Genomic DNA, 27,306 nt, shown 5'->3' with positions numbered 1-27,306 from the left:
TGCGTGAGAGGGTACGCGAGCTTGAAATCCTGGTCATCCAAAGTCAGACTCGTGAAGACGAGGCCAGGAAGCAAGTGTCGGAAGCCCACAGGGCACCCACAATTAGTATCCAACAGATGACTGATGAGAAAAGGGGTCCCTCTGCACCTGAAATGAATAGCCAGCGTACAGGTAAACACCCTGTTAACCTGGGAGGTAAGCCTCCAGCTGAATCACTCCATCGATTCCAGCGAGCGTCTTCTGTTTTGCCAGCGGGGAGTTCAGTGAAGCGGGCCATGACAGGTCCACTTCACGACGCCAATGACCCCGGACCCGACGACTCGCAGTCCTCCTCAGATTCATCTAGTGATGATGACGAGGAGTCGTCGACTGAGTCGGATGAAGTTAGTAAACCGCCCAAGAAAAAACGGCAACGAGAACGCTCACCAAGGACAAATGCCCTCACCCCGGAATTTGGGGTTGATTTCTTGGCCATGGAGCCAGAGTCCGAACATGATAGTGACTCCGCTGACACTAAGAGACTAAAGCGCCGTGCCAGGAGAGAGTATCGGGCCAAACTCAACCTACTGAAGTATCAGCAAGGATTCATCAAAAATGAGCCCCCGTTCATCTATAACGGTGAAGCCAATGCAACCACGTTTAAGAAGTGGGTACGGGAGGTCCGTGAGTGGAAAGACTGAGCGCAACTCACCACTGGCCAATCTCTGAGAATGCTGGGTAAGTACCTAAGTGGTCAGGCCTACAGATTCTTTGAGCGTGATATACTTGACCTGCGAAAGGGTTACTCACTCACGGAGTTCTTCGAGCAGCTGTTCGATTATGTATTCCCGCCCGACTTCCGGATGCAGCAGCGCCAACGGTTCCTTGATTGTCGACAAGACGGAAAGCAGTCAGTTCGCGACTACCTACGCCGTCTCCGGGACTTGGCGGATATGGCAGGCGATGTGGATGACCGGGAGATAGTCCGTCAATTCTGGACGAACTGTAAGCCCTACCTTAAAGCCTCACTAGTAGATAAGGGCTATGAGCCAAATACCGTTAGTTTAGAGGTCATTGAGAAGAAAACTTTACGCACCGAAAGGGCGTTCATAGAGAACTCTCGCGACCCCAATATCCTTCTCGCCCTGAACCCCACTGCGGCCGCCAGTGTCGTAAACCAACCATCCGGATACAAGCGAAGGGCTGGAAGAGATCATGATCAGCCCCATCGACGACGTGATCGACGAGAACGCACCTCATCCCTGTCAGCAAACGCGATCTCGAATAGTAGGCCTCACCAACCTAAACCTCGATCATCTAACCCATCCCACCCTGTCCACGAACGACCTAAGAAAAGCGCTGACAAGATCAGGCGACTTAGGGAGCGTGACCTTTGCTTTGAGTGTGAGCAGAAGGGCCATATGGCCAAAGACTGTCCCAGACGTCATAAGCTCCCCTACCGCCCGGGAACTAAGCTTGACTCACTACGATCTAGCGCCATTGGAGTTACCAGTGCTGATATCCGAACCGCTGCGATAGAGGAAGGCGTGGTGAGAGGACTATATGGGATGGCAATTCAAGTGTCAACTAACCCCGAGCTAGATGATGCACGTCACTCACTGGTAGTCGAACGATCCCTCGCTCTACTTCGTCTGGCCGTACCCCTCCCTACCGACGAACTCGTCGACCCAATATACGATCCGTTCGCGTTGGATCGCTTTACTCTTGACCACTGGGGGGGACCGGATACATATCTCCTGTCAGATAAGCATAATTATGACTCTTACATAGTATATTATGATCAGCTCAGTGACACCGAATTTGACGTAGTGAGCTGGTTGACTGACCTGAAACTCATCAACTATCCTGACCTCATAACGACTAAATCCTCGTTTCGCCCAACGTGGAATGGGAGCGTGGTAGACCAACCGGACCCCAGCTCCAACCCAGCCTACCAGCCCTCCAATGTCTCTGGCAACCCTGTCAGTACGGACAATGAATCGTGTCCCGAGCTACTCACCTGCGAGTCTTCGTCAGAGAGTGACCTAGACGAAGGACAGGAAGTACAGACAGACGAGGTCCCCGACCCAGGTGATGATGATTCGTCTCATGATGAGAATGAGAATAGTCAGTCGCTATACTGCGGCGGGACTAAGCCAGACTTACCTGATGTTCGTTGCCTGTCCCGCAACGCGTCCCGACCCAAGTCCTCCAGTCGAATCCTCCCGCGAGCCCTGATCGTGGTCATCCAAGTCAATGGCCACCCCTGCAGGGCCTTACTTGACTCTGGGTCTCTGACGGACTTCCTGTCAACAACAGTCGTTGACCAACTTAAGCTCCCATACGACTTACTTGATAAGCCAATCCCTCTTCAGCTGGCTGTCTCTGGCTCACGCAGTGTAGTGAAGGCGAGTGCGACTGTAGAATTCGCGTACCAGGACGTGTTGGGACCACGAACGTTCGACATCGCTAATCTTGAGTCGTATGACGCGATACTGGGAATGCCGTTCCTATTCCAACATCAAGCGCTGTTAGGATTCAACCCCCCTGAGATTAAGCTGAGAAGTAACTTACCTTTGCCGATCAGAGGTGCTCAAACCCAAGTCCTCGAACTGCAAGGTTCGAGTCCTGACATCGATCGCGTCGAGTGTCTTCGCACAGAGCTGTTAGCATATGCAAAGGATATCTGTAAACAGGCAGTCGAGACCCCCTTGCCCCCTCTGAGGGCAATAAATCATGTCATACCTCTCATCAACGACAACCAGGTTTATGCCTGGCGGCAATCCAAATGTCCTGAGGCCCTGCGTCCCATCTGGCGTGCCAAGCGGGACGATTATGTACGGACGGGGAGATGGGAGTTTTTCAGTGGTACGAACGCGGTGCCTATGATTATGATGAGGAAACCTACCAAAGATGGATCACTGAAGCTACGTACTGTGCTCGACACCCGTCAGCGCAACAAGAATACGCGCAAGCTAGCATCCCCGCTGCCAGACATTGACACGATCCTCAGGAACGTGTCGAGTCATCCGTTCCGCTCCCTGCTGGACGGGAAAGACGCCTACGAGCAGATACGCGTAGTACCGGAGGATGTGCCGAAAACGCTGTTCGCCACTCCTGATGGTACCATGATAAGTCACGTTATGCAAATTGGAGACTGTAACGCAGGCGCGACGTACCAATTGATTATGAACCATATCTTTGGTCCTTACATAGGCGCCTTTATGGATGTGTATCTTGATGATATTGTGATATATTCAGACTCTGCTGAGGAACACGCCAAGCACGTAAGGATTGTGATTGATACACTGAGGGAAAATCACTTCTACCTTGGTGAAGACAAGATTCAGCTCTTTAAACCCGAGCTGACCATTCTCGGGCACGTCATTGACGACGAAGGAATCCGACTCGACCCCCACAAGGTCGACAAAATCTCCAACTGGAAGACGCCGACGTCGAAGGAACTGCTGATGCAGTTCATAGGGTCAGTAGGGTACCTGGCAGCAGGCTGTCAAGGGGTTAGGGTAGACATGCAGCACTTGTCGAAAATCGCCGCACTCACCACTAAGTGGTCGTGGTCTCCGACAGACCAACGTGCGTTCGATCTCGTGAAGGCCTGCGTGGAAGCGCATCGTGACATCAGTCGCAAAGCCCTGGACTTACCTTCCGCCATTAACGGGTCCCTACCCGTCAACCTGACCACTGATGCCTCTCTGACTGGAGCCAGTGGGATACTGTCCCAGGGAGCTGACCACCGTACCGCGAACGTAGTAGCATTCTGGTCAGGAAAATTTAATTCCGCCCAACAGAATTACCCTGTCCACGAGCAAGAATTGTTAGCAATCGTTGAGTCATTAAAACGATTCAGGCACTTACTGATTGGCTACCGTTTTCGCGTCTATACCGATCACAAGGGGTTGGAGTGGCTAGCCACACAAAGCCGGCTCTCCCCTCGTCAAGCACGATGGCTAGAAGCACTTAGCGAATTTGATTTCGAGTTAGTATACGTACCTGGGATAGAGAACACCTTTGCGGATGCCCTCTCCAGAATATATAGCCACGAACCTAAGGGAACTGTGAGATCAGCCAGCGAATATGTCAGCGTGGAAGAAGAGGACATACCTCGTAATCTATTACTGAATTTCGTCACGTCTCCCGTGTACACAGGAACACCGCTGTTCCTAGGTGCTACTGAAGCACGGAGATCAGCCAGGATTGCGTCCCAACGGACTGAAGTAGTGCGGCCCGACACGCCGGAACGAAAGCTGAGCAGGCAGACAGACGGCACAGGTGTTGTCCCCCGGTCTAAGGCGCCAAGGGCGGTAAACACTACCATTGGGAGCTCTGACCACAGGAATCCACTACAGGTCAGGCACTCAGGGAGCATAGCGAGCACTGACGCACCTACTGGAGACTCTGCACCATCCGCGAGCAAAACCCTGCCAATAGGGCCAGGTACCACTGCAACTGGCCAATATGGGCGGAGGTCCCCCAGCGCTGGGCCTACACCCCCCGCTAAGACTAGGAAAGTAATCCTGAGGGTTAGCGACCCTATACGATCACTAGAGGGCGGGAACAGTGAGAGCATGACCCAGTATGCAAGAAAATCCACCAAAGACGCACCAAAATCCACCAAAGACGCACCCGCTAGAGGACCAACGGTCAGCACTCAGGAAAGGGAACCAGTCACTACAACTGGTCAACCTGACCAGAGGACTGGCGTCCTACCACGGTGGAAGACCTGGGATGAAGGCAAGGCCTTTAATAGCGATGTCAACTCAATACACAAGGACCGACACGTACCCTGTGACGACGGTTCAATTGTCGAAGTTCGACCAACCATTGCTTCCGGAGAAGTCCGATCAGCAATACAGAAGGACCCACAAACCCACGTACCTGATGACGACAAATCAAACGGTAAAGTCCGTGACGACAACCCAATCGGTAAAGCCCGATCATTGGCACACAAGGACCAACAAACACACGTGACGCGTGACGTCACCCCTGACGAACCTCTCCCAGGCAAGGAACCGAGCAGAGGAACTGAGGCCGACAATATCCTAGAGGCCCCACTTCTCACCGAGGTTATCTCGCTGGGCAACCCACTTGTCGACGTCCACGAATGTCTGATAGGCCGCTACCTAGAAGACACGTTCTTTAGCAAGATCCTGGATAACCCCAGTGCGTTCAAGAACTTTGAAGTGAGTAATGGGCGTATCTACCTCAAGGATGCTCATAAACGATCCCTCTGCATCCCCGATATCACGATAAACAAGCGACGACTTCGTGAAATCGTCATCTCACACGCTCACTCAATACTGGCACATCTGGGACCAGCCAAGACCCTCCAGTACCTAAGAGAGAATGTGTGGTGGAAGTCTATCGCTGCCGATGTTCGCGACTTTTGTGAGTCGTGTCCCACGTGCCAGACAGCGAAACCTTCTAACCATCAGCCCTATGGTCAACTCGAGACTCTAGACGTACCGTCTAGACCCTGGGAGACCATAGGGATTGATTTCGTAGGTCCTCTGCCAGAGTCGAAGACCTTGAGCGGGACGTTCGACATGATATTGGTGGCCATAGACCACCTTACGTCTATGGTCCACCTGGCCGCCACGAAGCAGACGTACCGCGCCAGAGACGTCGCTGAGGTCATGTTTGACATGGTCTATAAACTCCACGGTATGCCCTCCCATATTGTTAGTGACAGGGATTCCCTCTTCACCAGCACCTTTTGGCAGCGCATCCACCAGCTTACAGGGGTGGAACTTCGCATGTCCACCTCCTTCCATCCTCAGTCTGACGGCGCCACCGAACGGGCGAATCGGACGATCACGCAGATGCTCCGCTCTCTTGTCTCTCCCCACCAGAAGGATTGGGCCTCCAAACTCCCAGCGATCGAGTTCGCTATCAACTCGGCCTGCTCCAGCGCTACTGGATATCCCCCCTTTGTCCTCAACTATGGACTACTTCCCCCGCCACTCATCTGGGACTCCAACTCGGAATACCCTGGAGTTAAGACCTTCCTCCAACGGATGAAGGACGCCACCATGGCTGCCCACGACGCGGTCATCGCTGCTCGCGTCAAGAGCACTACTACAGCCAACCGTAAGCGACGAGAGTCCCCATTCGTCGAAGGCGACCTCGTCTACCTCTCCACGGAAAACCTTTCCCTCCCCAAGGGACGTGCTCGAAAACTTTCTCCGAAGTTTGTCGGCCCGTTCAAAATCCTCAAGGACTACAAGAACAACTCCTTCCTGTTGGACCTTCCCTCCGAGCTCAAGCAGCGGGGAATTCATCCCGCGTTCCACGCTCACCTCCTCCGACTTCACGTCCCAAATGACGACAGGTGTTTCCCTGGTCGCCAGCTCCAACAAATTTCGGATATGGGCACGCCAGAGGAATGGTCAGTCTCCAAAGTCTCCGATCATCACGGAGTTGGAACTGACGCCATTTTTAAAGTGGACTACACGACTGGAGACCATGTATGGCTCCCTTACTACATGATATCTCGACTAGCGGCACTCGATCAGTATCTCGAGGCCCTGGGCGTTCCTGGGATCCGTCACCTTCCCAAGAAAATATCCCCGACTCAATCCAATATCCCATTCGCAACCGTTGAGTCATTCGATTCAGCTCGCGATATTGTTGATACACTAGCGAGCCGTCTACTCGAGGACCTTCCCCAGTTGGTTAGTCCAACTAGGTCTGCTAGCCCTGGTATAAAAGGGAGCCGTCCACTCCCTGCTTCCATGACTCCATCCCCCCCTCATCACGCCATGTCCTCTCACCCTGACCTCACCGCTGGTCCTGACTCCATGGTCATAGACGAGGCCCCACCCCAGGAGCCTGGGGAACTGCCTCCCACCTCTGCTCCCTCTCAACGTTCCCGCCGGAACCTCCGCCGGCAGAACTGGAACAGAGGGCGCGCTCCCCCTCGTCATCGTGAAACTCCTAACCTTGACGCCATGAGCGCATTCACTCGCTTCTTCCGTGCGGAGGCTGAGGCCAAAGAACTGGCCACCCGCAAAGAAGCTTACGCTTTTGAGCAGTCCATTAGGTCTGAGCGCCGAGATCGCCTCCTTGCGTCCGTTCCCCGCAACCTCACACTTGACAACCGCAGAACGACTCAGCGTGGTCGTGGTACTACCACCCGTCCCTTCTCCAGACCTACTCCCCCGTCTGCGGGTTGTTCCACCCCCAGGGTCACTCCCACTTCACCTCCTGTCCCCACTACCGCCTCCCAGCTTATCGCCTCTATCAACGAGGAAGCGGCATCGTCTCCCACCTCCGTTCCCCCTCCTTCCGCTGTTAATGTCCCTGAACGAGGTCGAGACGTCCTGGACATCATCGCGGCTGCCGAACGCCTTGACCTTGAACGCGAGGAAAGGCTTCGTGCTATCCCTGAGGGCGGATACTTTGGTAAGCTAGTGGTTCTTGGGCTCCTGACCCACAGCTTCCTCACCTTGGTTGTGTCACTAGCCGCTATCAGCGCCCTTGGCGCTTGACTTTCGAGAAGATCTCACTCCACAAAGAATTGTTGAGGTCCCCCGTGATGGTTGACCTAGAGGGCGTATGTTACGCTCGCTAAGACATATAAAAGACTACTATAGCTAATTTAGCCCCTAGCTACAGTAGTCACTACCTATTCCTTTTTCTTCCCTCTTTATCCCTACTCTTCCCGATCCCCTTAGTATAAAAGCCGGTTCTGTTCACTTAGATAGAGTAGTTGATCCTTCCTACCCAAGTAACAAGGGCATAGTTCAGACAGTTCTCTCTGTTGCTATTCCTAAGTCTACCTCAAGAAGTCAGCTTCCCGTGTGAACGTTCCTCGAACGCCACAAACGGTGACACAAAGGCGCCTGTTGCATTGTCGATATGATTGGACGGAGAGATTACCATTTTGGGACATGTATATGGTTACTTACTTTAGTCCGTTTATGTTCACACTTTGCCTCAACGTTTGAGCATAGACTCTAGAGGCCCATCTGGCTGCGCACCCAGACCTCCTGTATCACCACAGCGCATCAGTGCAGCATACCAGAAATTATGATAAGTCTCACCGACAACGGTTTTTCAGACGCAGATATCCGAGGACTCAAGCTCGCATTCTCACAAAGCTGTAGCACTGCCAACGAAGCGACCACCAGCTCGGGGTTCGGGACAGCTCTGGCGCCGGCGAACTACCGAACTGGCTTGCAGTTCAACAGGAGCTCAGGTACTCCAGAGCAACGGATCCCACCAGGTGGTATTTGGACGGGATCACCTGTAGACGTCAAAGGAAAAGGCGTCGCACGGAGCCTTGACTGGCATTTGGCTACCATGGCATCGAATGATAGGGAGCGAGAAGGTTCGTATCTAATCTGCTGCATCGGGCACTACTCTGTTGACCATTTCGCTTCTCGTACCCCTCTCCACTCACCCGAATTGCGGCGCTGTTGTCCCCATAAACGTTCACAGAAATGACATACAAGCTCCTCGAGTCCCTTCCTCGTTCTGTGCTTGCAAGTCTGCAGCGCAGAATGACGCCTCTATTGCAGTTCGATGTCGTCGGGGTGAGTTTGACATTTCAATTTTTGAGACCCAACGCTGAGCCAATGACTAATTAATTAATTAATTTGTAGGCCCTTCCCACAGAACTTTCTCTCCTCATCTTTACGCATCTCCCAGCAGCTTCCTTACTCACCTGCTCTCTTGTCTCCAAACGTTGGCACATCCTCGCAACCGATCAAGCACTCTGGCGTCGTCTTTGCCATACACACGGATGGGAATGGCGCACGGACGTTGCTGCACCCACCCCTTGGGACGGACTTGGTAATGCAGATTCCGCGGATGCAGTTGTTCGCGAAGAAAGGGATGAAGATGAAGGTATGGGTGACGAAGAGGAGGACGAGGACGAAGGGAGCGGGGAGGGCGCGGGAGATGTCGTTGATTTTATAGGGGATGACTCGGTAGACTGGGCGTCCATGCCGATGAACATTGACGACATTGAAGCACAGGGTCTATCTCATCTCCTCATACCTATCAATCGTGCCACTTTCTCCCCCTCAACATCTGCCGTCATCCCATTATCCCGTACCACATCGCAGCATGGCTTTTCATCCCGACGCGCGCACCTTGCGCCTGACTATAAGCTCCTCCACCAGACGCACATGCTCCTACGCAACCGTTTCTGCCAGGGTACATATCGCAGGCGTACACTGCCTTGCGCAGATGCCGGCGGACACAGTGCTGCAGTGTACTGCCTTTGGTTATGGACGTATCCAGCAGGGCTTGATGGCCGGTCCGCACCCCTGCAGGTGCTATTTACGGGCTCGAAGGACCGCACGGTTCGCGAGTGGGATCTGCGCACGGACCGCGTACGGCGCGTGGTCGGTGAATTGCATGAATCTAGTGTCCTGAGCTTATGTGTATCTTCTGACTTTGCGAAATTGGGAGAAGGAGAGGAAGCGCTAGCAAACGAGCCCAGCAGTGCTGGGTTGCTGGTGAGTGGAGGTAGTGATAGGCGTGTTGTTGTTTGGGACCTCGGCAAGGACAAGTTGGTCAAGGTGCTGCAAGATCATCTCGACAGTGTGCTTTGTGTTCGTGTTGATAGCGGGAGATTGGTGACGTGTTCCAAAGGTTTGTTTGCGATCTGCGGTTCTATATAGCAACTGACTGGATGTTTGTGTTGTCAGACCGAACTGTCAGAACATATGGGTTTCCGTCCTTGAAGCCTCAATTCGTATTTCGTGCGCATCGTGCAGCTGTTAATGCAGTCTCTGTCGTTGGCGACGTGATAGTGTCTGGCTCTGGTGACCGTTCCATACGTGTTTGGAATGCAAACACTGGCGCGCTCATCAGCACATTTGAGGAACACCATGCACGAGGGTGAAGTTCTTCTTGATTTTTCCACATTGGACATGATTACTGAGATAACGTCTTAGCATTGCCTCTATCGAGTTCAGGCCCCCATTCTTGTTGTCTGGCTCATCAGACATGCATTTGCGCATGTTTGACATAGCTTCGTCGCAAGGCTGGTCGACAAGCCCTGAGTTCAATACTCCTTCAGCCGCAGTTCCCACCTTGACCACCTCACCATCGCATGGCCAAGATAATATTGCAATGATACCGGGACAGGGGGCAGCACCATTCTTCTTGCATTCCTCCCTAACACGATCCATGTCTAATACCCCGCGGCCAGATGCAAACACCGTCGTGTGTCATGCTTGTGGGTCGCATGGATTGTCTGCACGGCGTGAGCAAGAGAGACATACACATCTCGTGCGAAGCGTTGCTCTTGGGGAGGAGTTTGCTGTCAGCGGGAGCTATGATCTAAGCATAAAGGTATGTTGGATGCAATTGTGGGGATTATGAGGGCCATGAACTTGGTGTCAATACAGGTGTGGGACAGGAAGACAGGGGCGCTGGTCGCTGACCTGAATGGCGGCCACACGGGAAGGATATTCTGCGTGGGTTTTGATTGTACCAAGGTCCGTCCTCTATTTATATTTTTAACTTGATTGAATCTTAAACTATGCAGATTGTTTCGTGCGGGGAAGATCAGGTGAGGCATATGCTTCTCAGCCCTATCGTAACAGCTGACCACGCACCCTATAGAGGATCTGTATTTGGGATTTTTCTCATGGGATTGATACATCTTTCATCAAACTGTAGCCCTAGATTCATGCGATACCCCGTGTTTTGGAAAGTCTCCCCTGTGGGGTCTGTAGATTGTTTATTGATTGACCTTTTTGTGCTGCCGAAGTCGTGCGTTTCCCCTCGGCGGCCAGGAATGCTGTAAGTGCAGAGTGGAGTGGGCGTTGTATTTTCATTTCGGCGGACGATGCCTGTGATCTCTGCCTTCATGCTCCCAGCCTTAGCGTTTTCTAACCGATGAGGCTTATTGGTAATTCACGACTTGTTGTCGCGTATGATGTCACGCGACGTCATTTAGATTGCTTCATAAGGCGTGGTTCATTCAAGCCCGCTTTCAAACCGACTACGACCATGCACACACTCTTTGGTACTCTTTCTCGCACAACTACCCTTCGTCGTGCCCCGCTCGTCCTTCGCCGTCCTCCACAGTTTCAGGGCCCTTCCCAATTCACAGTCCGTCCAGCAGCCATTAACCTGGCCCAGGTCCATGCACGGTTCGCAGCAAGTTCAGTTTCAGGCAGACCAGGCAGTCAGACTATAGAGCATGCGAGGCAGAACGTGAAGGAGGAGGTCGGGAACTCGATGACAGACTGGGCGCGCTCGATTGCTGGCGGCGTGTTCACAGTAGATAGCGTCAAACCGACAAAGGACTCTTTCGTACGTGCTTTTTTGCGAATCAGGACATTCGCCTTATTAACCACGGTACTCCAATCGTCCAATTTAGTTCGGTATCACCACTGCAGTCGCGCATTCCGTGCCGACCCCCTATCTTGTCATGGGCCTTGCTGGTGGTATCCCATATATCGCGTCGTCTGCAACTACCGTGTATCTTGCACACCAAGCAGGTCTCGCGACCATGGGTGTTATCACGAACATGGACCCTGGTGTTGCGCTTAACGTCTTAGACCAAGCGCTCAACTTCCAAGTCCACTATGGCGCTGTGCTTCTGTCCTTCCTTGGCACGTGACTTCACTTCTACTTCGATAACTTAGCTCATGTTATATTTAGGTGCGATCCACTGGGGTATGGAATTCAGCGGTCTGGGTGGGTACAAAGGCTACCCCCGTCTGTTCCTCGGCATATCTCCCGCAGTCTTGGCGTGGTCAACTATTACTCTCCAACCTACTTTCGCACTGCTCTGGCAGTGGATTGGATTCACTGCACTGTGGTATGCCGATAATAGAGTCACGGCTGCCGGTTGGAGTGAGCCTCCTTGTTTCAGGGTCGCGGTTCCCTACTGACTGTGCCTTCTCCTCAGCACCAAAATGGTACTCCCAGTACCGCTTCTACCTTTCCATCCTTGTGGGCACATGCATCATCGGCTCCCTTGCAGGAATCTCGTATTATGGCCCTGTAGCCGGCCACGGTCTTCTCTCCCATGACCTCAACATGATTCGCGCTGAGCGGTCAGTATTTTATGCTTGTTTTGTATGCTGTTCCTCACGCCTTTGCAGAAAACTTATCGAGCCTGAGCGCACGGGCCACGTTGGTGGGGACATTGAGGCTGTTCAGGGTGAGGAGTCGAGCGACACATACGTTGTCATCCGCCGGAAGCACAAGAACGGCAATGGCGACAATGGAGCTAACGGAGAGGCGCACGCTCAACAGTGATATGTGGCTCATAAGGTGAGGGAGGACTTACTGAAAAGCCACAGAGAGCTGGATGTTGTGGAAATAAACACCATCACTTGTACTTGTCAACTGTATATCTGTACGTGTATCATACCTTTCGCTGTACTATGACCTCCAAAGACAAATGTTCTTTGCTACCTGATTGCAACGTGCGGTGTGTACGTTAGCGGGAGATCATTCGGCGTGGTGAGCTTGGGAATTGCGCCCATCATTTAGAACTTGCCCGGAAGTGAATGATTCAGAAGTGAAAAATCTGCTCTGTCGCTGGGATTTAATACACTCATCACAGATACTCACAATCCAGCACAGAGTACTCAGCACTCAGTTTTGTACACTACCGTGAATAATCGACAGGGGCTTTGTAATTTAAACTCCGATGCAGGTTAACTTTTCCTCCGAAACAAGTTCTTCATGCATCATGCCTTGCACTGCGTGTTATCAAAAATTTCAGCCGTATGAAACGAGGGCAGAACCTGACCCTAGGGTTAGGTCTCAGCCACGTCAGCGCCTTCGTTGGACACCGGCGTCGACATGGCGGTTTTATCGCATTCCCTCCATGTAGCAGTCAAGGTTTCGCTCTCTCGTCAACACCAGCTGAAACCATGGCCTGTCCTCGATAGGGCAACCTCGCGAGGTTTAATATTTGTATACCTTTAAATCAATATATATAATAATAATAATATATATATACCTCGATCGTGCACGCGCGGCCGCAATCGATATTCAGCTAGCCAGGTATCAATACTGGATAAATCAATGGTATTTATACTCGCGCCGTGCACTGCTCAGTGCTAGCTAGATACAGGCACAGCTATATAGATATATACAACAGACTCGTATATAACGTGTCCGAGTAATGGACAATGAAATCGGGCAGACGGGAAACTGAGTGGGCGCTGCAATGCAGCATGAAGGGTAGCAAGAATGTCAAGACACGTCAGAGTTGCGGTGTTGAGAGCCAACGGGACCCATCGCATCTGCAGATGCCAACAGAATACAGTAAGCTTGAATGAAGAACCAATATAAAGGTGACTACCTTGCGGTCCAAGGTGCAGGGATACTGGCGATGAACAAGATGGGTGCTGCCTCTGTATCTTGCCTTTCGTCCTCCCTGTGAAGTTGGCGTTACCAATCGAACCATCGGACATGCATACATAGCGGATACTCACTTAGCATTAAATATGGACAAGTACAACGTCCAGAAGACACCACAGGCGGACTGGAAAGGTATTCTACACGGCAGCGGCATATATCGGAAATAAATCATCTGCGAGAAATTAAGTTCACCATCGACGAACAGTTAAGCGTCCTTGGACTTACTTGTGCTGAAGGCCAAACCTTCCAGTTGGTGAGAAGAGCGGGATAGCGACCACGGCGTCAGTCTGCAAACGTATCAAATATTTGAAGGAAGGTCTCACATTATTAGCTGGTCGACAGCCACACATTTTGAAAAAGCTCTGAAGCTGACGCGAGGTTGACTTCTCCGCTCGAAGAGGAAATCGTCGTTCTAGAAAAAAAATCCATCTCCCGAGTAGAGGGCCTCGCAGGCAGATGGTTCAAGGTTTACTCCGATAATCCAGTGCATGGGACTTACTCATGCCGCTTCCAAGAAACGCAGAGTACGTGCGGGATCCTAACCAGGTCTGGGCTCATGATCTTTGACGAGATAGGGGTCGAAAATGATGTCGCCGAGAGCAATTCAAGGTTCCGCCAGTGACATCGAGAGTGTAATTCGGGTGAGTGTGGTATGCACGCTGATAAGCACGGGCGATAGTGAGAGTGCCGGACACTGCCAAAACGCGGATGTCGTTGTGGAAGTCGAGAGCAAAGGTAATTTCAAACTCCGCGAGTGTGGGGTTCTCAATTAACCTCTGACTATACGGTCTGCACGCGCATACATTCGCGGCACTGCAGAGCGCATCAGAGCGCTATCAGCGTTCAGTATTGTACGAGTAGGTTGCTTTTGTTCGTTTGTTGTATCGAGGACTGACCGTAACAATAATCAGTGCGTCCCGGTGACCTTTTGAACGCTGCTTCTTATGTGGAGCCCCAATATGTCTTTCCGTCTGATATGACAACCGGTACTTCAGACGAAGCCGACACATCAAGCTTCACTTCACCTGTCACCCCTCACTCTGATTTGGAGCCCGAACGATTCCCTCGTCTTTCCAACCAGCCACTCAATCATCAACATCAGTACGACCCAGACTATTTCATAGACCCTTCTCTGCGCTTCGAGTCTCGGGATGACGTCTCTTCAAAGAAACGAAAGGTTGAGGCACTGCGAACATACCCAGAGGCATCCACATTGTCTTCTCACATCCATATCGAAGACCGTGGCCGCTCTCAGTTTCGTTCACGATCGCCTGTAAAGGCAAAAAAATCGAAACGATCAGATGAGCCTGCAGTGAAGTAAGCTCAAGGTTGATATTATCTGTACCACTACTGATCGTGCAACTGCAGCAAGCAATCTCAAGTCCTTCAGAGGTTAAAGCAAATGCAACAACGCTCCAGGTATGCCTCAGTCTATTTTTGATCGCATTTCACTAATTAAATATTATAGAACCCCAGCGACGCAAAATCCCACAGCAAGCACATGTCCAAGTTCCGTGATGCCACCCCCATCAGAGCATCGAGCTTTCTCGTCTAAGCCAGCTTTGCATTTGAAACCAGCTGCACCCTTGGCACCTCGTTCTGCTCCATTGTCCCATCCACCAGCAGCCGCAGTGGTGGGCCGCACCACTGCACCGAAACCAGTCCCCTCAGCACGCCCCTTCCTCACAGACAAAGGCCTGCCCTCAAAGGCTTCAAAGTCGAAGCCAATGAACGGCACTACCAACCTAATGCAGCCTGTTGGGTTTGCAACACCCCGCAACCCAAATCCTACAACGTCTTTGCAGCAGATGGCTAAAGTTTCACGCACCCCCCCTGCTCGCGAGGATGACACCGACGATGACTTGCTCGAGTCACGTACCCTGCTTGGACCAGCCAAGGGACCGAGCCAGAAGGAACGAGCCTCTGCTCATTCCAAGACTCAGCTCCAAGCGAGTCGCCAACACAATTATATTGAGAGCTCGCAGTCAGAGATATTACGACTTCGCAAAGAGCAAGCCAGGCTCTCAGATCACCATGCTGCAACAACAACGCGGCTCGAGGGAGAGATCGAAAGCCTCATCAAGCGCATTGAGGCCCTTGAGATACGTGAACCCACAGCACTTGTTGCCACTGGTGTTCGGAACAACGCAATGAATGTAAGTCGTTTTATCCTTGTCGACTGCTACCTATCTTACTGTGCTTCTAGAGTGCCATCCGTCAAGTGCTGTTCAAGATGATGGGCATCGAGTTTAATGAAGCTCTTCCTGACCCTATGGATGGGAAGGATACCTACTGGACGGAAATCGATTTCCTCGAGGTCGATGGAACAACGACAGCGACGTCTGTTCTTCGACCAAAATGGGCCGACTCATGGACCCATAATTCCAAGTGGCACAAATCCTTCTTTGAGCGGTTCCGTCGAGACGCGAGCAACTATGAACCAACTCTCTCGCAGGACACAGTCAAAGGCATACCCGATAAGACATTGCGGAGTGTTGCTGGTAAAGTATTCAAGACGTTAAAGGAGGGCTATAAGGAGGGAAATAGGCCAATTGGACTTCAGTCTCTGAATGTCGCCATTGCTCGTCGCGAGAAGCGCCAAATTGACGTGAGCATGAGTGTATTGACATACCTGCACTAACCAACTATTGATACAGAAATCTAAACTTGCTATTGAGGCTCGCAAAAATATCCCAGACATCGGGGACCAGGAGTACGACTTCGCTTTTGCACCAAAATGGCAGTCGACAGATTATAGTGCCTCCGACGCTTCACACCAGAGTTCAAGTGACGAGGTCGACATTGTCGTTAACAAGAGACGCAAAGCTTACAAGAAACCAAAGAAGGAGGACATCTTCACGACCCATCCTCCAGTGTGGCGTTCAAAGGATGTAGGTCGTGTTTTGATTGTATCTTTGATTATTTTCTCACCTCCGCCAATGTAGTATCGTGCTCTTTCTCAGCTGATCAAGGACGAAGTTGAAAAGATTGTTGCAGAGAGGGAGGCTGATAAGAAGAACTGGATGAAGAAACGAGTACCGCGGATTCAAGGTCAACCTCGGACGGCAAACTCTTTGCCACAACACAACACCCTCAAGACTCCACGATGGGCAGTCTCGACACGATGGCTCAAGAGCCTGATGCGAGAGGACCGCGAACAGCAGGAGGCACTTATGACCGACAATCACGATGCAGATATATCATACTCCGAAAGCTCGTCAGCCGAGTCAGTTTAGGTTACTCGCATTCATGGACTAGATCAGGTTTGCTACATTTTGGACTCGGAATTGCTCGTCTCGTTATCATTATACTACCATAGATTTCTTTGTAACAGCATCCAAGAATTGATCAACTCTCACAAGGCTCACTCATGAGGCCCATTGTCACTGCTATCAGGTTCTTGAGTGGTCTATCCGAAGTTCAGCTGATTTGACAGAGGTTATTCAACTCGTGCACTCACAGTGTCCAAGGAGAATGTAACCCAGAAATGACCAGCACGAGGAACACGAATTCGTGCGAATGCAAACTGACCTGTAAAGTCCTCGAGACGACAAGCTTCAAGGTTGCCGAGTTCATTGTATTTCCAAGTCGCGATTCCGAGATCAGTTGCCGACAAAGACCATGGATGTTCAATGTCTAAAGCAGGCTCTTGAAACCGTCGGATAAGGGCCAAATTGACAATTAAGGGAGGATTTTGATGAGGGATAGTGACAGACAGGATGTAGTCAACTTGAGCTGCATGTCTGCCATTGATGTAACCATAGCAGAATCCCTTGCCACGGTGATGAAGCGAGGATCCATACTTTGCAGCCCCAATATTGACTGTAGCATATGATCTCACACCACGGGATTCAAATGGAATCCCATGCAATGCTTCTCCAGCGTCCGAGATCAAATTGAGGTGAGGGAACTGCAGCTGAAGAAAATGTAGGACAATAGGATAGATGTTGAGAGGTCGCAAGGCAATTATCTTGAATTGATTGGGGAGCACGATCTTAACTAGTAACTCTTGAATTAATTTGTGTCCAAAATTGATAGCAAACTCACAAACCTGAGTCTTCTGATACAGATAGAAGGGCAATGTAGTTCATGAGTGTTCCTCTCTGGCGATCGAGTTCTGCACCACCTTTGACTGCTTGTAACAGTAGCTGGACAATTTCCTTGTCCTCGTCTGTTTGATTAGGACGTGCCTGTAGGTGCATCAACTAATGGACAATCAGTAAAGACACAGTGAATTACTAGAAAATGTGCCCCACCAGCTCCTGGATCAAAATACTTTTCCACCAAGCCCTCATGAATGTCCCCTCAACTTCGCCACCTCCATGTCCATTGTGGTTAGCCTTTCCGAGGACACCAATGGCTCGCTCGTATGGAAACACCCACCACGCATATGCTGGACCGTATGTATTGATATACTCGAGCACATGGCTGGCGAAGTGAAAATTTGGTGTTAGGTGGCAGTTCATTGCAGCCCATGATTGTGACGCTTCGGACATGAAATCAGATGCACGAGTTGCCTCTTGGGGTGTGATGGATCGAGAGGCCAAAATCCGTGTTGCAGTACAGTAGCGCAGCACATTTTGATAGTGATCATGATAGTTGCGGCTTGCCTCGATGTCTTCAAGAGCAATGTAATCATCACCCTGCGCATCCTCGTCTCGAGCAAGGTTTTTGATACGACGCTTATGCAGCAGCTCTTTTGATTTAAGAACAGCTTGGTGTACCTTAGTGCGTTTACGTGGGGCGGGTGCGTCTTCATCTGGTTGACGGGTCCACATTTGCCAAGCAACTGCGAGTGCGACTGGATAAACTCGCATAAAATTGCGCCATTCATCAGCTTTCGGACGCTCTCCTCCGCTGGCAATCTTGCCATCATAGTTTAGCATCATCATTTGAAGCTCGTATCAAGCTTACCTTGATTTGGAACCGTCCAGAATTGTTCGGCCACCACAATGATTCAAGAAACTCGGTAAGCCGATCCATGGGCGTGAGTTCTCCCCGTTTTCCGGTCCCTGTGAACATGGAACCCTCGATGAGAATGACTCGGTGGATCTGGCCAGAAGCACCTGTAAGAGGGTTTCAATCATGATACTCGTAACTGACCAGAGAGTTTCAAACGAAACAAACCTGGGCCCCAGAAAAGGTGCATAATTTCCGATGGAATGCTCAGAGCTCCATTCCAGGTCGGAAGCCTGTCGAGAATCGAAGTACGGACACCCTTCTTCTCCGAGATAGTCTTTCGAGTGTCAGCATCAGAGTCTTTGTATATAAATTTCCATTTAAGCTGCTTCTCTGAGCTCCGGTAGCAGAATTCTGCAAAAACGTGAGGCCTCGGTACATATGACAAAAAAAACACCTACTCGAGCGATCGAAGCAAACTGGATCAACTAATGACGAGAATGGTGCATTGCAACACGGACACATATGCTCCTCCGAGTTTTGCGAAACAAATCCAGCTGTTTTGAGGCGAGCAGGTGTATCCATGGTTCCAAATGGAAGCACGACGTGAATTTGTTCAAGGTCTTGATGTCCGAACACCTTGAAGAACTCTCCTGTTATTTCAGTTATCAATGTCAATAAGCTACTACATAACTGCTGCAATGTACGTACCTTCACCAAGATCTTCAAGCTCTCGAACGAATGGCTCAAGAAGCCCATTCAGCTGGTCCGTGTTTGGTTCTGTTGGGCCAGGAATGACGAATAGAAGGAATGTATTTTCACGAAGAAATCGAATCGATCGTGGCAGATTGTCGATAGTGAGCCAGACTGTCCCGGTAGAGTAGTTGGCTCGTTTCAAAGCTCGGAACCTAGAGCCGACATTAACAAAAGGTAGAGCTAGAGAGTTTGAAGATCACGTACCAATCAACATTGATATGAACTACAATACCACACTTTAGCGACACAAATCTTTGGTGGAGATTTTTGGTGTCGATGTCTTTAACCTTCCGATTCCTCTCGTCCCACTCGCGTGTCATGCCTGTCGGAACAGAACGCCACATCCAACCATCATAAATGTCGCAGAGTGGCTCGTCAATTGCCTTTGTTGCATACCATTCCTCGCATGTGATGGGTGGTGCTGGCTCGTCATCTCCTTCTTTTCGCCAATGTTGCAGCTCGTCCCACTTCCCTGGACGCATAAGGAGCCTCGCAAGTGCAGTTTTCAATGACGCGACCGGCATGACCTTGAAAGGAATTTTTTTCACGCCCTCGGATGTTGTGCGTTTGGTTCGAAACAGCGGTGCGGAGCAATCTGGTTCAGTGCAGGTCGGATTGCGTAAGGTGCAAAAGTCAGAGGGATGGTACATTTTCCAGCACGACGGACAAAGAATGTAAGTGGTAATAATCTTGCTGGTGTCAACGCCAAGGCGTTTTTCCACAGTGCGAAGAGTGCGAGCCATGTTATCTAGTTCGAGTTCTGGCGGAACTCCACCAAGGTCTCGATAACATGTCTTGATTGTGCTGTGAAGGAGGGTGAGTGTTGCCTCAGAGTCTGCGTGTGTTGCATGTCGGTATGCAGCATTAACGAACACGGACAAGTAGCCGTTGAGAAGAGCTGGATGCTCCGATAATGCATGCGGGAGGATATCCTCCGGCTCACTTTGGTCTCCTCGTGCGAGGCCATCCTCGAGGACAGCATCATTCGACAAATATTCTGGATCCCCCTCTGGATCCCAAACTCGCTCGTCATCTTGCTCGTCATCTCCCTCAATATATTCACCAGTACTGACCCGTTCGTGATGCTCGTCATGTGTGATAGCAGGAGTGCCGAGGTCGAGAGAAAGTACACTTTGGTTGTCAAGAGACTCGTCGTCAGATGGTGGAAAGTATAGAGGAGGGGAATTGGATCTCGAACCGCCCAGGTGATCTATATCAGATACAGAAGGTGAATTGTCTGGCAAAACGCCGAGCAGTTCAAGCTCTTGGGACGGTGTCCCATAATCAGGGAGTATCGGGTCATCATCCAGCAAAAATTCGTCCTGACTTGTGATATCTCTGTCCGAAGCGGTCCCATTGATCAGCTGAGCCTGCGGAGGTTCACCACTGCCAAGATGCTGCCTGCGTGCACGACCGTGCTTCTTCAGGTGATTTTTGATAGTTTGAGCGGTCTGAAAAAGACCTGATAGCTCACACACTGAGCACGGACATATACGCCGCTGCAGGTATACGAGGGTCAGCCATGCATTAAGACTCAACTATAAGCTCGTACCTTGCTTTGTTGATTAATAGACATCAAACGGCCAAGCGATAGGCTGTAACCTGTCCGTCCACTGTCTCGTTGAGTTGTTGGGAAATGTATGGTAGGGTTAGTATTATTGGTTAGTGGCAGCGCATGCGGCGTGCGGCGTGCAAGAACAGGTGTACATATGGAGAACACCGTGTAACCCTAAAAATGGGTATACCTGCTGCATATTATACTTATACATTTTTTTGTACTAACACGCAAAACACACCTCACGTAGAAGCCACTGTAAGGTAGATAAGACGTAGGTGATGATACCTCTAAGTTTGAGCCATCGTTGACACCGGTGATAATTTAAAGGGTCAGATTTCCGACATCATAGAAGCCGGCTGATATTTGGTGGCGGTGACGTGGCTGAAACCTTGGGGACCCCCCAGAATTTCCGCCAACTCTCAGCCGTCGGAATTTTTGGACAACACGCAGTGTTGACACGTATCGGCTTTTGCCAATAACATGACCAATGGTTGGAATGGCATCACTTTCGATGATCCGAGCACTGGGCATCCTATGCTCCCTCGGGTCACTCAAGTCATGCAACACATCTACAGCACCATCCATCCTGAACGCCCCACACCATCCACGGTGGACAGGTGGTACTCATTAAGCCTTTCTTACCAGGTAGAAAATTCTGGCCACGAGCCGTCAATTGTAATCCTCAATCTCCGAGAAGGCGTCAGGAATACCCACTTCATGATCAACTTAAATACCATGAATGTCCAAGATAAATTCCATGAACATCGTTTTCCGGCGCCCCAGGAGATTCTTTCTGTCTTACGAGAACTCAGAGAATACGTGAGGGGGACGATTCGAGCGAAATGGGAAGCGGAAGAGGCGCGAAAGCGCGAGCTAGCCCGTCGCCGTGAGCTTGCGCGAGAAGAGCAACGAAATCGAGTCCAGGTGAGTAAGCTAAGTAGTCGCAAGCGTGTTGCAGAATTCATCCATTTCCTGAGTACAGGCATTTTATTGCTGTCTTTTTGACAAAGGTTTAATCAACAAAGATGGTGTCAAGAACTTATCCGGTGACAGTTTGCATTGTCCCGTCTGCTCAGCGAGGCAGACATCATGCAATATGTGCAAACTTATCTCTTGCTCCAATATTGATTGTGAAGTCTCCTCTGCCATCCCCATCGCACAGTGTTTCAATCATCACGACATGAAATTTTGTGCTTCGTGTTTGGAGCACTCGGGCTCTCCGCCTCATCTGGGCAAATGTCCTATATGCGCAATCTGGTTCTGTTCGAAAGAGCTTGAGTGGTGCATCGGGCGCCCAGTTTATAGTGGTACTGGACCACCAACTCGATTACACCCAGCACGTCCCTTGTCCTGCCGGTCTAACACCTGCGTGGAGAACAGTCAAGAGAACAGAAAGAGTGGGCGTCGCTGCAGCAATTATGGTTGTTGGTCTCGGGATGGCGGCACCAGAACGTGTCCTGATTGTGTCACACAGGATAACTTATCCTGTCCATGCGGTCAATACTGGTCTTGCGGTGGCTGCAAGCCGCACGTTTCTTCCATTTTGGGGGTTCTCACGTGCCCTGGGTGCCACCAGCGTTTCTGTCGATCGTGCTCATACATCGGGGCTTGCGATCGGTGCGACAAAGAGGGGCTCTGCGATGACTGCATGGAGGACAAAGAGAACGAAGGAGTGGAACATGCCATTTCCAGGTGCCGGAGCTGCGGAGGTTTCCTATGCGAGAAATGCGGTGGTAAGGATGAGAAATCATGTTTCAAATGTAACAAGCGCGTTTGCAAGATATGTGAACTTGAAGAAGACGACAGTACTCTTGATGTTGTCTGTGCTGGATGCATAGAGTTGATCGAGAGTGAGAGTGAGGTGAGTGATTGTGAACCTTTCGACTCTTGGTATGGGAGTTGATGTCATTATCACCCTACACAGCACAATTACTACGACTACGACGATGAGGATATGGCCTTTCTGGATCAGGCTTACCAGGATCAGGCTTACGAGGAACAGGCTTACGAGGATATTGCTTACGATAATTGGTGGTGATATTTCGCATCGTTTAAAACTATCATTTGTCAATATTGTAGCCTGTCCCTATAATGACACTAAATTTCACCAGTACCTTATTGTCCATCGGGCCACCTCCTCGTCTGTTTCGATTCTGCGCTGGAAGTTGCCCGCCCCATGACAGGTGTCCGTACACCAAGTTTTACAGGACACGCAAATTTATCGCACTGACCTGCAGGGCGCGAACCTGCAGAATCAGCAAAAATTATCGTTAAAATATGTTCACGTTGAAATCAGAACATCACAACCAGCGGAATGATGTAGCAGGAAAATGACACACGAAGGATGTAGAACACGGTATACACTAAAATACATTACCAGCGACATATACAAAACTAGGATGGGCTCAATTACATTTTGGAGTAACATGAAGCCACAATACTCATCGAAAAAATAAATACAGCAACTCCACTTCATGCAGAAACATCATAATTGATCATCATCGACGTCGGCCACGCGCTAGGCAACATCTTCTCATCAAGGTATGCATAGCGCAGCACTGGGAGTGCCTCGTCTTCAAACCGGGGAAGATTCCCTGACTGGCCAGGACCGCGACAAACATTGTTGAATGAGAAAATGCCCCGGAGGACCTCAGCGATGATTGTCGAAGCAAGATCATCCCCAAGAACCTTGAAGCAACCGTCGCCATGAATATAGCGCGCACGAGGAGTACGAGTAGTATCCAAGATTGTTGGGTTGGGGAAAGCATCCTCCTGAATGTCACGTAGGAGAGATGTGGAGGGCTTTGCACAGTAAGGACCCACATTCGCATTTGCCGTGGCAACATCCACAAACAGGCGTTCGCCTTGCTTGACAGTCAAAGAGCCTACGGTTGCATCCTGCTTCGCGACACGGTAGACACCGGCGAAAGGTGGGTCAATTCCTGAGTCGGATATCAAAAGAGGCGTTTAGCTAGAACAGGACACGTACTAAGGGCCTCGATAGCATAGGCGGTTAATCCAGAAAGGTCTTTGGAATCCGCGCTCTTAGCCGCTTGGATTGTAATGGATGAATTCTTCTCCGAATCAAGGAACTGATTGACGACGTTCGTCAAAGCTATGATGATCATATCTGAGACCCGTCTCCATAATAATGAGAAGTAGGAAGAACATACCAAGAGACATCTCGACAGTAGCGCCAACCAACAACGCAAGGATCGAGTTCACGACCTGCTCAGTGGAATAACCAAACTCGAACAAGAGTTTGACAACCTCGTTTTGGTTCTTGCCTCTACCGCCAAAGAAACTAGACAATGTGTCAAATAGTCCAGCGAGAGGCATTCTGCTCCCAGCACTACCAAGAGCATTCTCGATAAGGCGTGTCAGTTCTTGCACATGGTCCTTGACCCTCTGCTTCAAAGTCATATACTTCGCTGCTTCAACCTCGAGGAAGATGAATCTTGGCGGAACATCAGTGATCATTGCAGAGGAAATGCACGTCAAGACTGACTGATAAATCTCAGAAAGCATATCGAACAACTGAGACTCAGTGAAGACACCGTCAGGATGTTGCTTTGTCTTAAGGGGAATGCCAGCCTACAATCACAATGAGTCGATATTGGGATGATCCATCCAGCAGAGACGCACAACTTCGGTGGCAGCCCAGGACAATGGTATAACCTTCAACACATCTCGAACGATGTTGACAGCACGAGTGTTCTTCTTCTCGCCAACCAAAGAGAACGAATTTTGTTCAATTAGTTCCTTGACCTTGTTGTAGAAGTAGGTGCCGATCTGAGAGATGGCTTCTGGAGAAGGTGCGAGCGCGCTGATGAACCGCTTCTGCTCTTCAGCGCCATTTTCAGATGCCGCAAAGAAGCTATTGGAACTGTTAGCACCCATTAAGCCATAGCATGTCCAGCGTACCCCTTGCCCTTGATGATCTCTGCTGCGCGTTCGATGTACTCGGGCACGAATTTCGTAGTACTGAGAAGCACTTGACCAACCTCCACGTAATTGGTCACATTGGTACAAGGTCCGCGAGGCTTTGGCCGTGCAAGAGAATATCCGTCGAGCTTGTCAAGGTCCTTCAAGTAACCCTCCATACGCTCTGGGTGCATAAAAGGGAACCACGTGTAGATGCTGTCTGCAGTATAATCATTGGGCAAGGTGCGGAGAAGGAGACGACCAAGCGTAGAACCGAATCCATAGCCGTCAGGGTCTCGCTGACAATCAGCGAAACCCCAGGCGGTCATATTGTATGGCGTGAAGTCCTGCGTGAAGAAACGGTCACCACGAGTCAGGGCGATGGCATCTGACAGGATGGCACGAGAAATGGTGTAACCTGAGAAACTTGTAAGTCTACAGAAGTAGCATCTGAACGAAAAGGTAATACCTGGGCAGAGTCCTGTGCCCTCCCTAAGAGGCTTGGTCTCTTCAGCCTGGATACCTGCGTACAGCTCCAAGTTGTCAATGTGACCATAAAGCTTTTCGGCGGCTTCAGCAATCTTGTGGTTGGGGTTCCATTCCAAAAAACTGGAGTATGCTGCACGACCCTAAGTATCCAAGAGAGGCATTGGGGCTTGACTTACGCTTCAAACCAAGGAACTTCCTGTAGTCATTGAGCGAGCAAACACCCCATGACCGGTTGGCTTCGATACCCATGATTTCATGGAGACGCATGACTGAGGGTGTACCACGAGCACCGAAGGCAGCAGCGTATTGTGAGGTACTGAGAGAATGCATCAATACAAAAAAGGGTAGGATGATATGATGATCACTGACGCGGTCATAAGGTAATTTGCAAGGTCGGAGTCCTTGAACGCATCCACGTTGGGACCTTCGGTCTGACGCTGAAGGCTGCAAGGGAAATTTAAATTGTGGCATCAATAGTAGCCTCGGGTTACTCACTTCCCGAACGTCCATTTATCAAGATCTGTCTTCATCTCCATGTTCTCAAGCTTCGCTCCAGCCTGATGAAAATCGTTCAAGGTGATCTCTTCAGGCCTTTTAGTAGGGAAAAGCTGCTGGAACTGAAGAGTAATCCATTTTTCGTCCTCAACAGAGGTCGTAGCATGCCATCGGTACAAGCAGTTAAATTCAACACTGCAAGCATTACCACGGCCGCGCTCGAAGAGCTGGTGATCAATGTTACGCATTTCGGCGAATGGCTCAAGACTCCAGCTTGATCCTTGTCGCACAATGCCCAAAATGCACGAAAAGTAGTCAGAGAAAATAATGGCCGCAAACCATGCACAATTGTTCAGGCGTGCGATCTGGAATATTTCTTCATCTTGCTTCCCGAGCTGAGCTTGACTGGCGGAGTGCTGGGCAGGATCCTTCCATGTACCTCGTTCGTTGATTTCAAGCAACCGACGGGCAATATACTTCGCGCGGTGGGCTTCAATTAATGACCATGAAAACGATGAGTTGAGTGACATACATTGTGGTTCCTGTTAAACAACACCAAGAGCACACCCACCGTGGGAGGAAGGAAAAGGAGCCGATCCTCCGCGAACACGTCCGGGCGAAGTAAGCCGCGTCCTTCCTTGAGCCTAACCTAGGCTGATGTCATGGTTGGTATTATAAGATGCTCGTCAAGCACCAACCTTGTCCTGCGTTTCCTGGTCATTTCCGTACAAAGGTGCGAGGTCAACGTAACTCGAAGTCATGTTGATATGTCCCCTGCCGGGAGCGTGATCTGTCCGGAATACGGTGTGAATGACGAGTGCTGCAAAGGAGAACATCAATGCGGACAGGCCCGCAGGATGTTTGACGAACTAATGGTTATGTTTGCGTAAGAGATTGAAACAGGTCGTGTAGCACACGCGTACCTCCTCCCTGCAGAGCAGGGTATCGAATACCAGACCGGCATCAGGCATTTGGTTCCGTGGTAAGGGGTTTGACTGTTGCACAGAACGCGCGTAAGGTGTACCGGCTTTGCCGAGGTCAGGTATAGCATGGTTGTTGTTTGAACCGTCAGCAGTGCGGAACTGATATTTTGGTTCAATGAATGTAGTGGGCGGGTGCGCGAGGTCATTATACACTGTAGTAAAGTTCAACACGTTCATAACTAAACTGCTTGGCTGCTAAGTGAGGCATTACTTACGGGTCTTAATGACGAAAGTCCGAGCCATATTTGAAACCTTCCCTGAGTGATCGGCCATGAACGACAGCAAGTTTTCCAGCTTGATGACACAGGACAATTGTTACAATCTTTGTGCTTCCGGTCATTTGGGAACTCACAAGCATCTTGCGGTCATTAAGTGCGCCTGCATGAATGATGGCGTCAAGGGCGGAGGACTGCAGGAAAGCATCAATACTCTCCAGACTAAGATACAGCGATCGGGAAAAACTGACGAGGGCCGACTCGTTGATGTCTTCGGCGGAGTGATGTATCTAAGCAAAAGAGTTGTCAATGCTAGGCGATGATCTGAATTGTACACCTACGAGGTCCTTGATGTGTTCCAAGGCTTTCATTGCGCCCGATTCAGTCGAAGAATGAGCAGCCTCGAAAGCTAGGGACGCTAGACCATTCTATAAGTAGGTAGATGTAAGTCCTGACGTTCATGCACGTTAGGATACTTACTGCTTCGCTGTTGGTTGAAAAACGCGATGAGAAGGTTTGGTCGAGGGTCGACATGATAAAAATCACAGACAATAGTGGAGATGCTGAAGTGGAACCTTAAGAGCTGGATTTCAGGCATTTGTGTGATACTTATGCGCCGACATGGAACCCCTTGTAACAAGCC

The 27,306-nt window shown here is 50.4% G+C and overlaps 7 protein-coding genes across 7 annotated transcripts; 4 read left to right on the top strand and 3 right to left on the bottom strand.

Annotated features, from left to right (window-relative positions):
* The first annotated feature begins 7,907 nt into the window (after positions 1–7,907).
* DEU56DRAFT_802503 (WD40-repeat-containing domain protein) lies at positions 7,908–10,725 on the top strand. The gene is made up of 8 exons (XM_041353193.1): positions 7,908–8,329; positions 8,440–8,534; positions 8,604–9,600; positions 9,657–9,849; positions 9,906–10,305; positions 10,362–10,451; positions 10,502–10,525; positions 10,579–10,725. Exons 1-8 carry the CDS (start codon positions 8,029–8,031, stop codon positions 10,633–10,635), a joined length of 2,157 nt encoding a protein of 718 aa, XP_041208676.1. The 5' UTR covers positions 7,908–8,028; the 3' UTR covers positions 10,636–10,725.
* Positions 10,726–10,953: 228 nt separating this feature from the next.
* On the top strand, positions 10,954–12,388 carry DEU56DRAFT_886942 (uncharacterized protein). Its single transcript, XM_041356212.1, has 5 exons — positions 10,954–11,274; positions 11,342–11,576; positions 11,626–11,820; positions 11,876–12,023; positions 12,072–12,388. Exons 1-5 carry the CDS (start codon positions 10,969–10,971, stop codon positions 12,226–12,228), a joined length of 1,041 nt encoding a protein of 346 aa, XP_041208675.1. The 5' UTR covers positions 10,954–10,968; the 3' UTR covers positions 12,229–12,388.
* Positions 12,389–12,991: 603 nt separating this feature from the next.
* On the bottom strand, positions 12,992–14,087 carry DEU56DRAFT_802491 (uncharacterized protein). Its single transcript, XM_041353192.1, has 4 exons — positions 13,668–14,087; positions 13,570–13,587; positions 13,419–13,516; positions 12,992–13,360 (listed from the first exon to the last, which is right to left on the bottom strand). The coding sequence occupies exons 1-4, from the start codon at positions 13,692–13,694 to the stop codon at positions 13,282–13,284; spliced, it is 222 nt and encodes a 73-aa protein (XP_041208674.1). The 5' UTR covers positions 13,695–14,087; the 3' UTR covers positions 12,992–13,281.
* Positions 14,088–14,098: 11 nt separating this feature from the next.
* DEU56DRAFT_802488 (uncharacterized protein) lies at positions 14,099–16,734 on the top strand. The gene is made up of 7 exons (XM_041353191.1): positions 14,099–14,201; positions 14,256–14,661; positions 14,713–14,763; positions 14,813–15,500; positions 15,551–15,952; positions 16,002–16,235; positions 16,290–16,734. Coding segments are annotated over exons 1-7 (2,073 nt in total). The 5' UTR covers positions 14,099–14,200; the 3' UTR covers positions 16,581–16,734.
* Positions 16,735–19,661: 2,927 nt separating this feature from the next.
* DEU56DRAFT_339133 (uncharacterized protein) lies at positions 19,662–20,731 on the bottom strand. The gene is made up of 3 exons (XM_041345746.1): positions 20,552–20,731; positions 20,198–20,498; positions 19,662–20,130 (listed from the first exon to the last, which is right to left on the bottom strand). The coding sequence occupies exons 1-3, from the start codon at positions 20,573–20,575 to the stop codon at positions 19,748–19,750; spliced, it is 708 nt and encodes a 235-aa protein (XP_041208672.1). The 5' UTR covers positions 20,576–20,731; the 3' UTR covers positions 19,662–19,747.
* A 74-nt stretch (positions 20,732–20,805) lies between these two features.
* Positions 20,806–22,671, top strand: DEU56DRAFT_802482 (uncharacterized protein). Its single transcript, XM_041353190.1, has 3 exons — positions 20,806–20,828; positions 20,885–21,481; positions 21,540–22,671. The coding sequence occupies exons 2-3, from the start codon at positions 21,038–21,040 to the stop codon at positions 22,458–22,460; spliced, it is 1,365 nt and encodes a 454-aa protein (XP_041208671.1). The 5' UTR covers positions 20,806–20,828; positions 20,885–21,037; the 3' UTR covers positions 22,461–22,671.
* A 358-nt stretch (positions 22,672–23,029) lies between these two features.
* On the bottom strand, positions 23,030–27,197 carry DEU56DRAFT_871306 (heme peroxidase; the record flags this gene model as incomplete). Its single annotated transcript, XM_041355689.1, has 18 exons — positions 23,030–23,329; positions 23,381–23,499; positions 23,547–23,672; positions 23,731–24,014; positions 24,066–24,151; positions 24,203–24,434; positions 24,482–24,899; positions 24,951–25,100; positions 25,147–25,286; positions 25,340–25,414; positions 25,466–25,941; positions 26,037–26,114; positions 26,164–26,334; positions 26,389–26,600; positions 26,664–26,742; positions 26,801–26,857; positions 27,005–27,091; positions 27,144–27,197. The coding sequence occupies 18 exons, from the start codon at positions 27,195–27,197 to the stop codon at positions 23,030–23,032; spliced, it is 3,144 nt and encodes a 1,047-aa protein (XP_041208670.1).
* Between the last annotated feature and the right edge of the window lie 109 nt (positions 27,198–27,306).

The sequence above is a fragment of the Suillus clintonianus genome (genome assembly GCF_016758775.1).
Source record: "Suillus clintonianus strain FC179 chromosome Unknown DEU56scaffold_33, whole genome shotgun sequence".
Classification (NCBI taxonomy): domain Eukaryota; kingdom Fungi; phylum Basidiomycota; class Agaricomycetes; order Boletales; family Suillaceae; genus Suillus; species Suillus clintonianus.
This window is presented reverse-complemented; position numbering and strand designations above follow the sequence as displayed.

Bases quoted from the DNA above. Each gene is read 5' to 3' on its own strand.
- DEU56DRAFT_802503 (XM_041353193.1), top strand. From the start codon at position 8,029: ATGATAAGTCTCACCGACAACGGTTTTTCAGACGCAGATATCCGAGGA. The intron at 9,850-9,905 runs GTGAAGTTCTTC...ATAACGTCTTAG, and splicing joins GAGGAACACCATGCACGAGG to CATTGCCTCTATCGAGTTCA. The intron at 10,452-10,501 runs GTCCGTCCTCTA...TAAACTATGCAG, and splicing joins TGGGTTTTGATTGTACCAAG to ATTGTTTCGTGCGGGGAAGA.
- DEU56DRAFT_886942 (XM_041356212.1), top strand. From the start codon at position 10,969: ATGCACACACTCTTTGGTACTCTTTCTCGCACAACTACCCTTCGTCGT. The intron at 11,275-11,341 runs GTACGTGCTTTT...CGTCCAATTTAG, and splicing joins AACCGACAAAGGACTCTTTC to TTCGGTATCACCACTGCAGT. The intron at 11,577-11,625 runs GCACGTGACTTC...TGTTATATTTAG, and splicing joins TGTGCTTCTGTCCTTCCTTG to GTGCGATCCACTGGGGTATG.
- DEU56DRAFT_802491 (XM_041353192.1), bottom strand. From the start codon at position 13,694: ATGTGTGGCTGTCGACCAGCTAATAAT. The intron at 13,361-13,418 runs GTGAGTATCCGC...CCAACTTCACAG, and splicing joins TTGTCCATATTTAATGCTAA to GGAGGACGAAAGGCAAGATA.
- DEU56DRAFT_802488 (XM_041353191.1), top strand. The intron at 15,953-16,001 runs GTGAGCATGAGT...CTATTGATACAG, and splicing joins GCGAGAAGCGCCAAATTGAC to AAATCTAAACTTGCTATTGA. The intron at 16,236-16,289 runs GTAGGTCGTGTT...CCGCCAATGTAG, and splicing joins CAGTGTGGCGTTCAAAGGAT to TATCGTGCTCTTTCTCAGCT.
- DEU56DRAFT_339133 (XM_041345746.1), bottom strand. From the start codon at position 20,575: ATGTCTATTAATCAACAAAGCAAG. The intron at 20,499-20,551 runs GTACGAGCTTAT...GTATACCTGCAG, and splicing joins CTATTAATCAACAAAGCAAG to CGGCGTATATGTCCGTGCTC. The intron at 20,131-20,197 runs GTTCGAGATCCA...TGACAACCAAAG, and splicing joins TGATATAGATCACCTGGGCG to TGTACTTTCTCTCGACCTCG.
- DEU56DRAFT_802482 (XM_041353190.1), top strand. From the start codon at position 21,038: ATGACCAATGGTTGGAATGGCATCACTTTCGATGATCCGAGCACTGGG. The intron at 21,482-21,539 runs GTGAGTAAGCTA...TCCTGAGTACAG, and splicing joins AGCAACGAAATCGAGTCCAG to GCATTTTATTGCTGTCTTTT.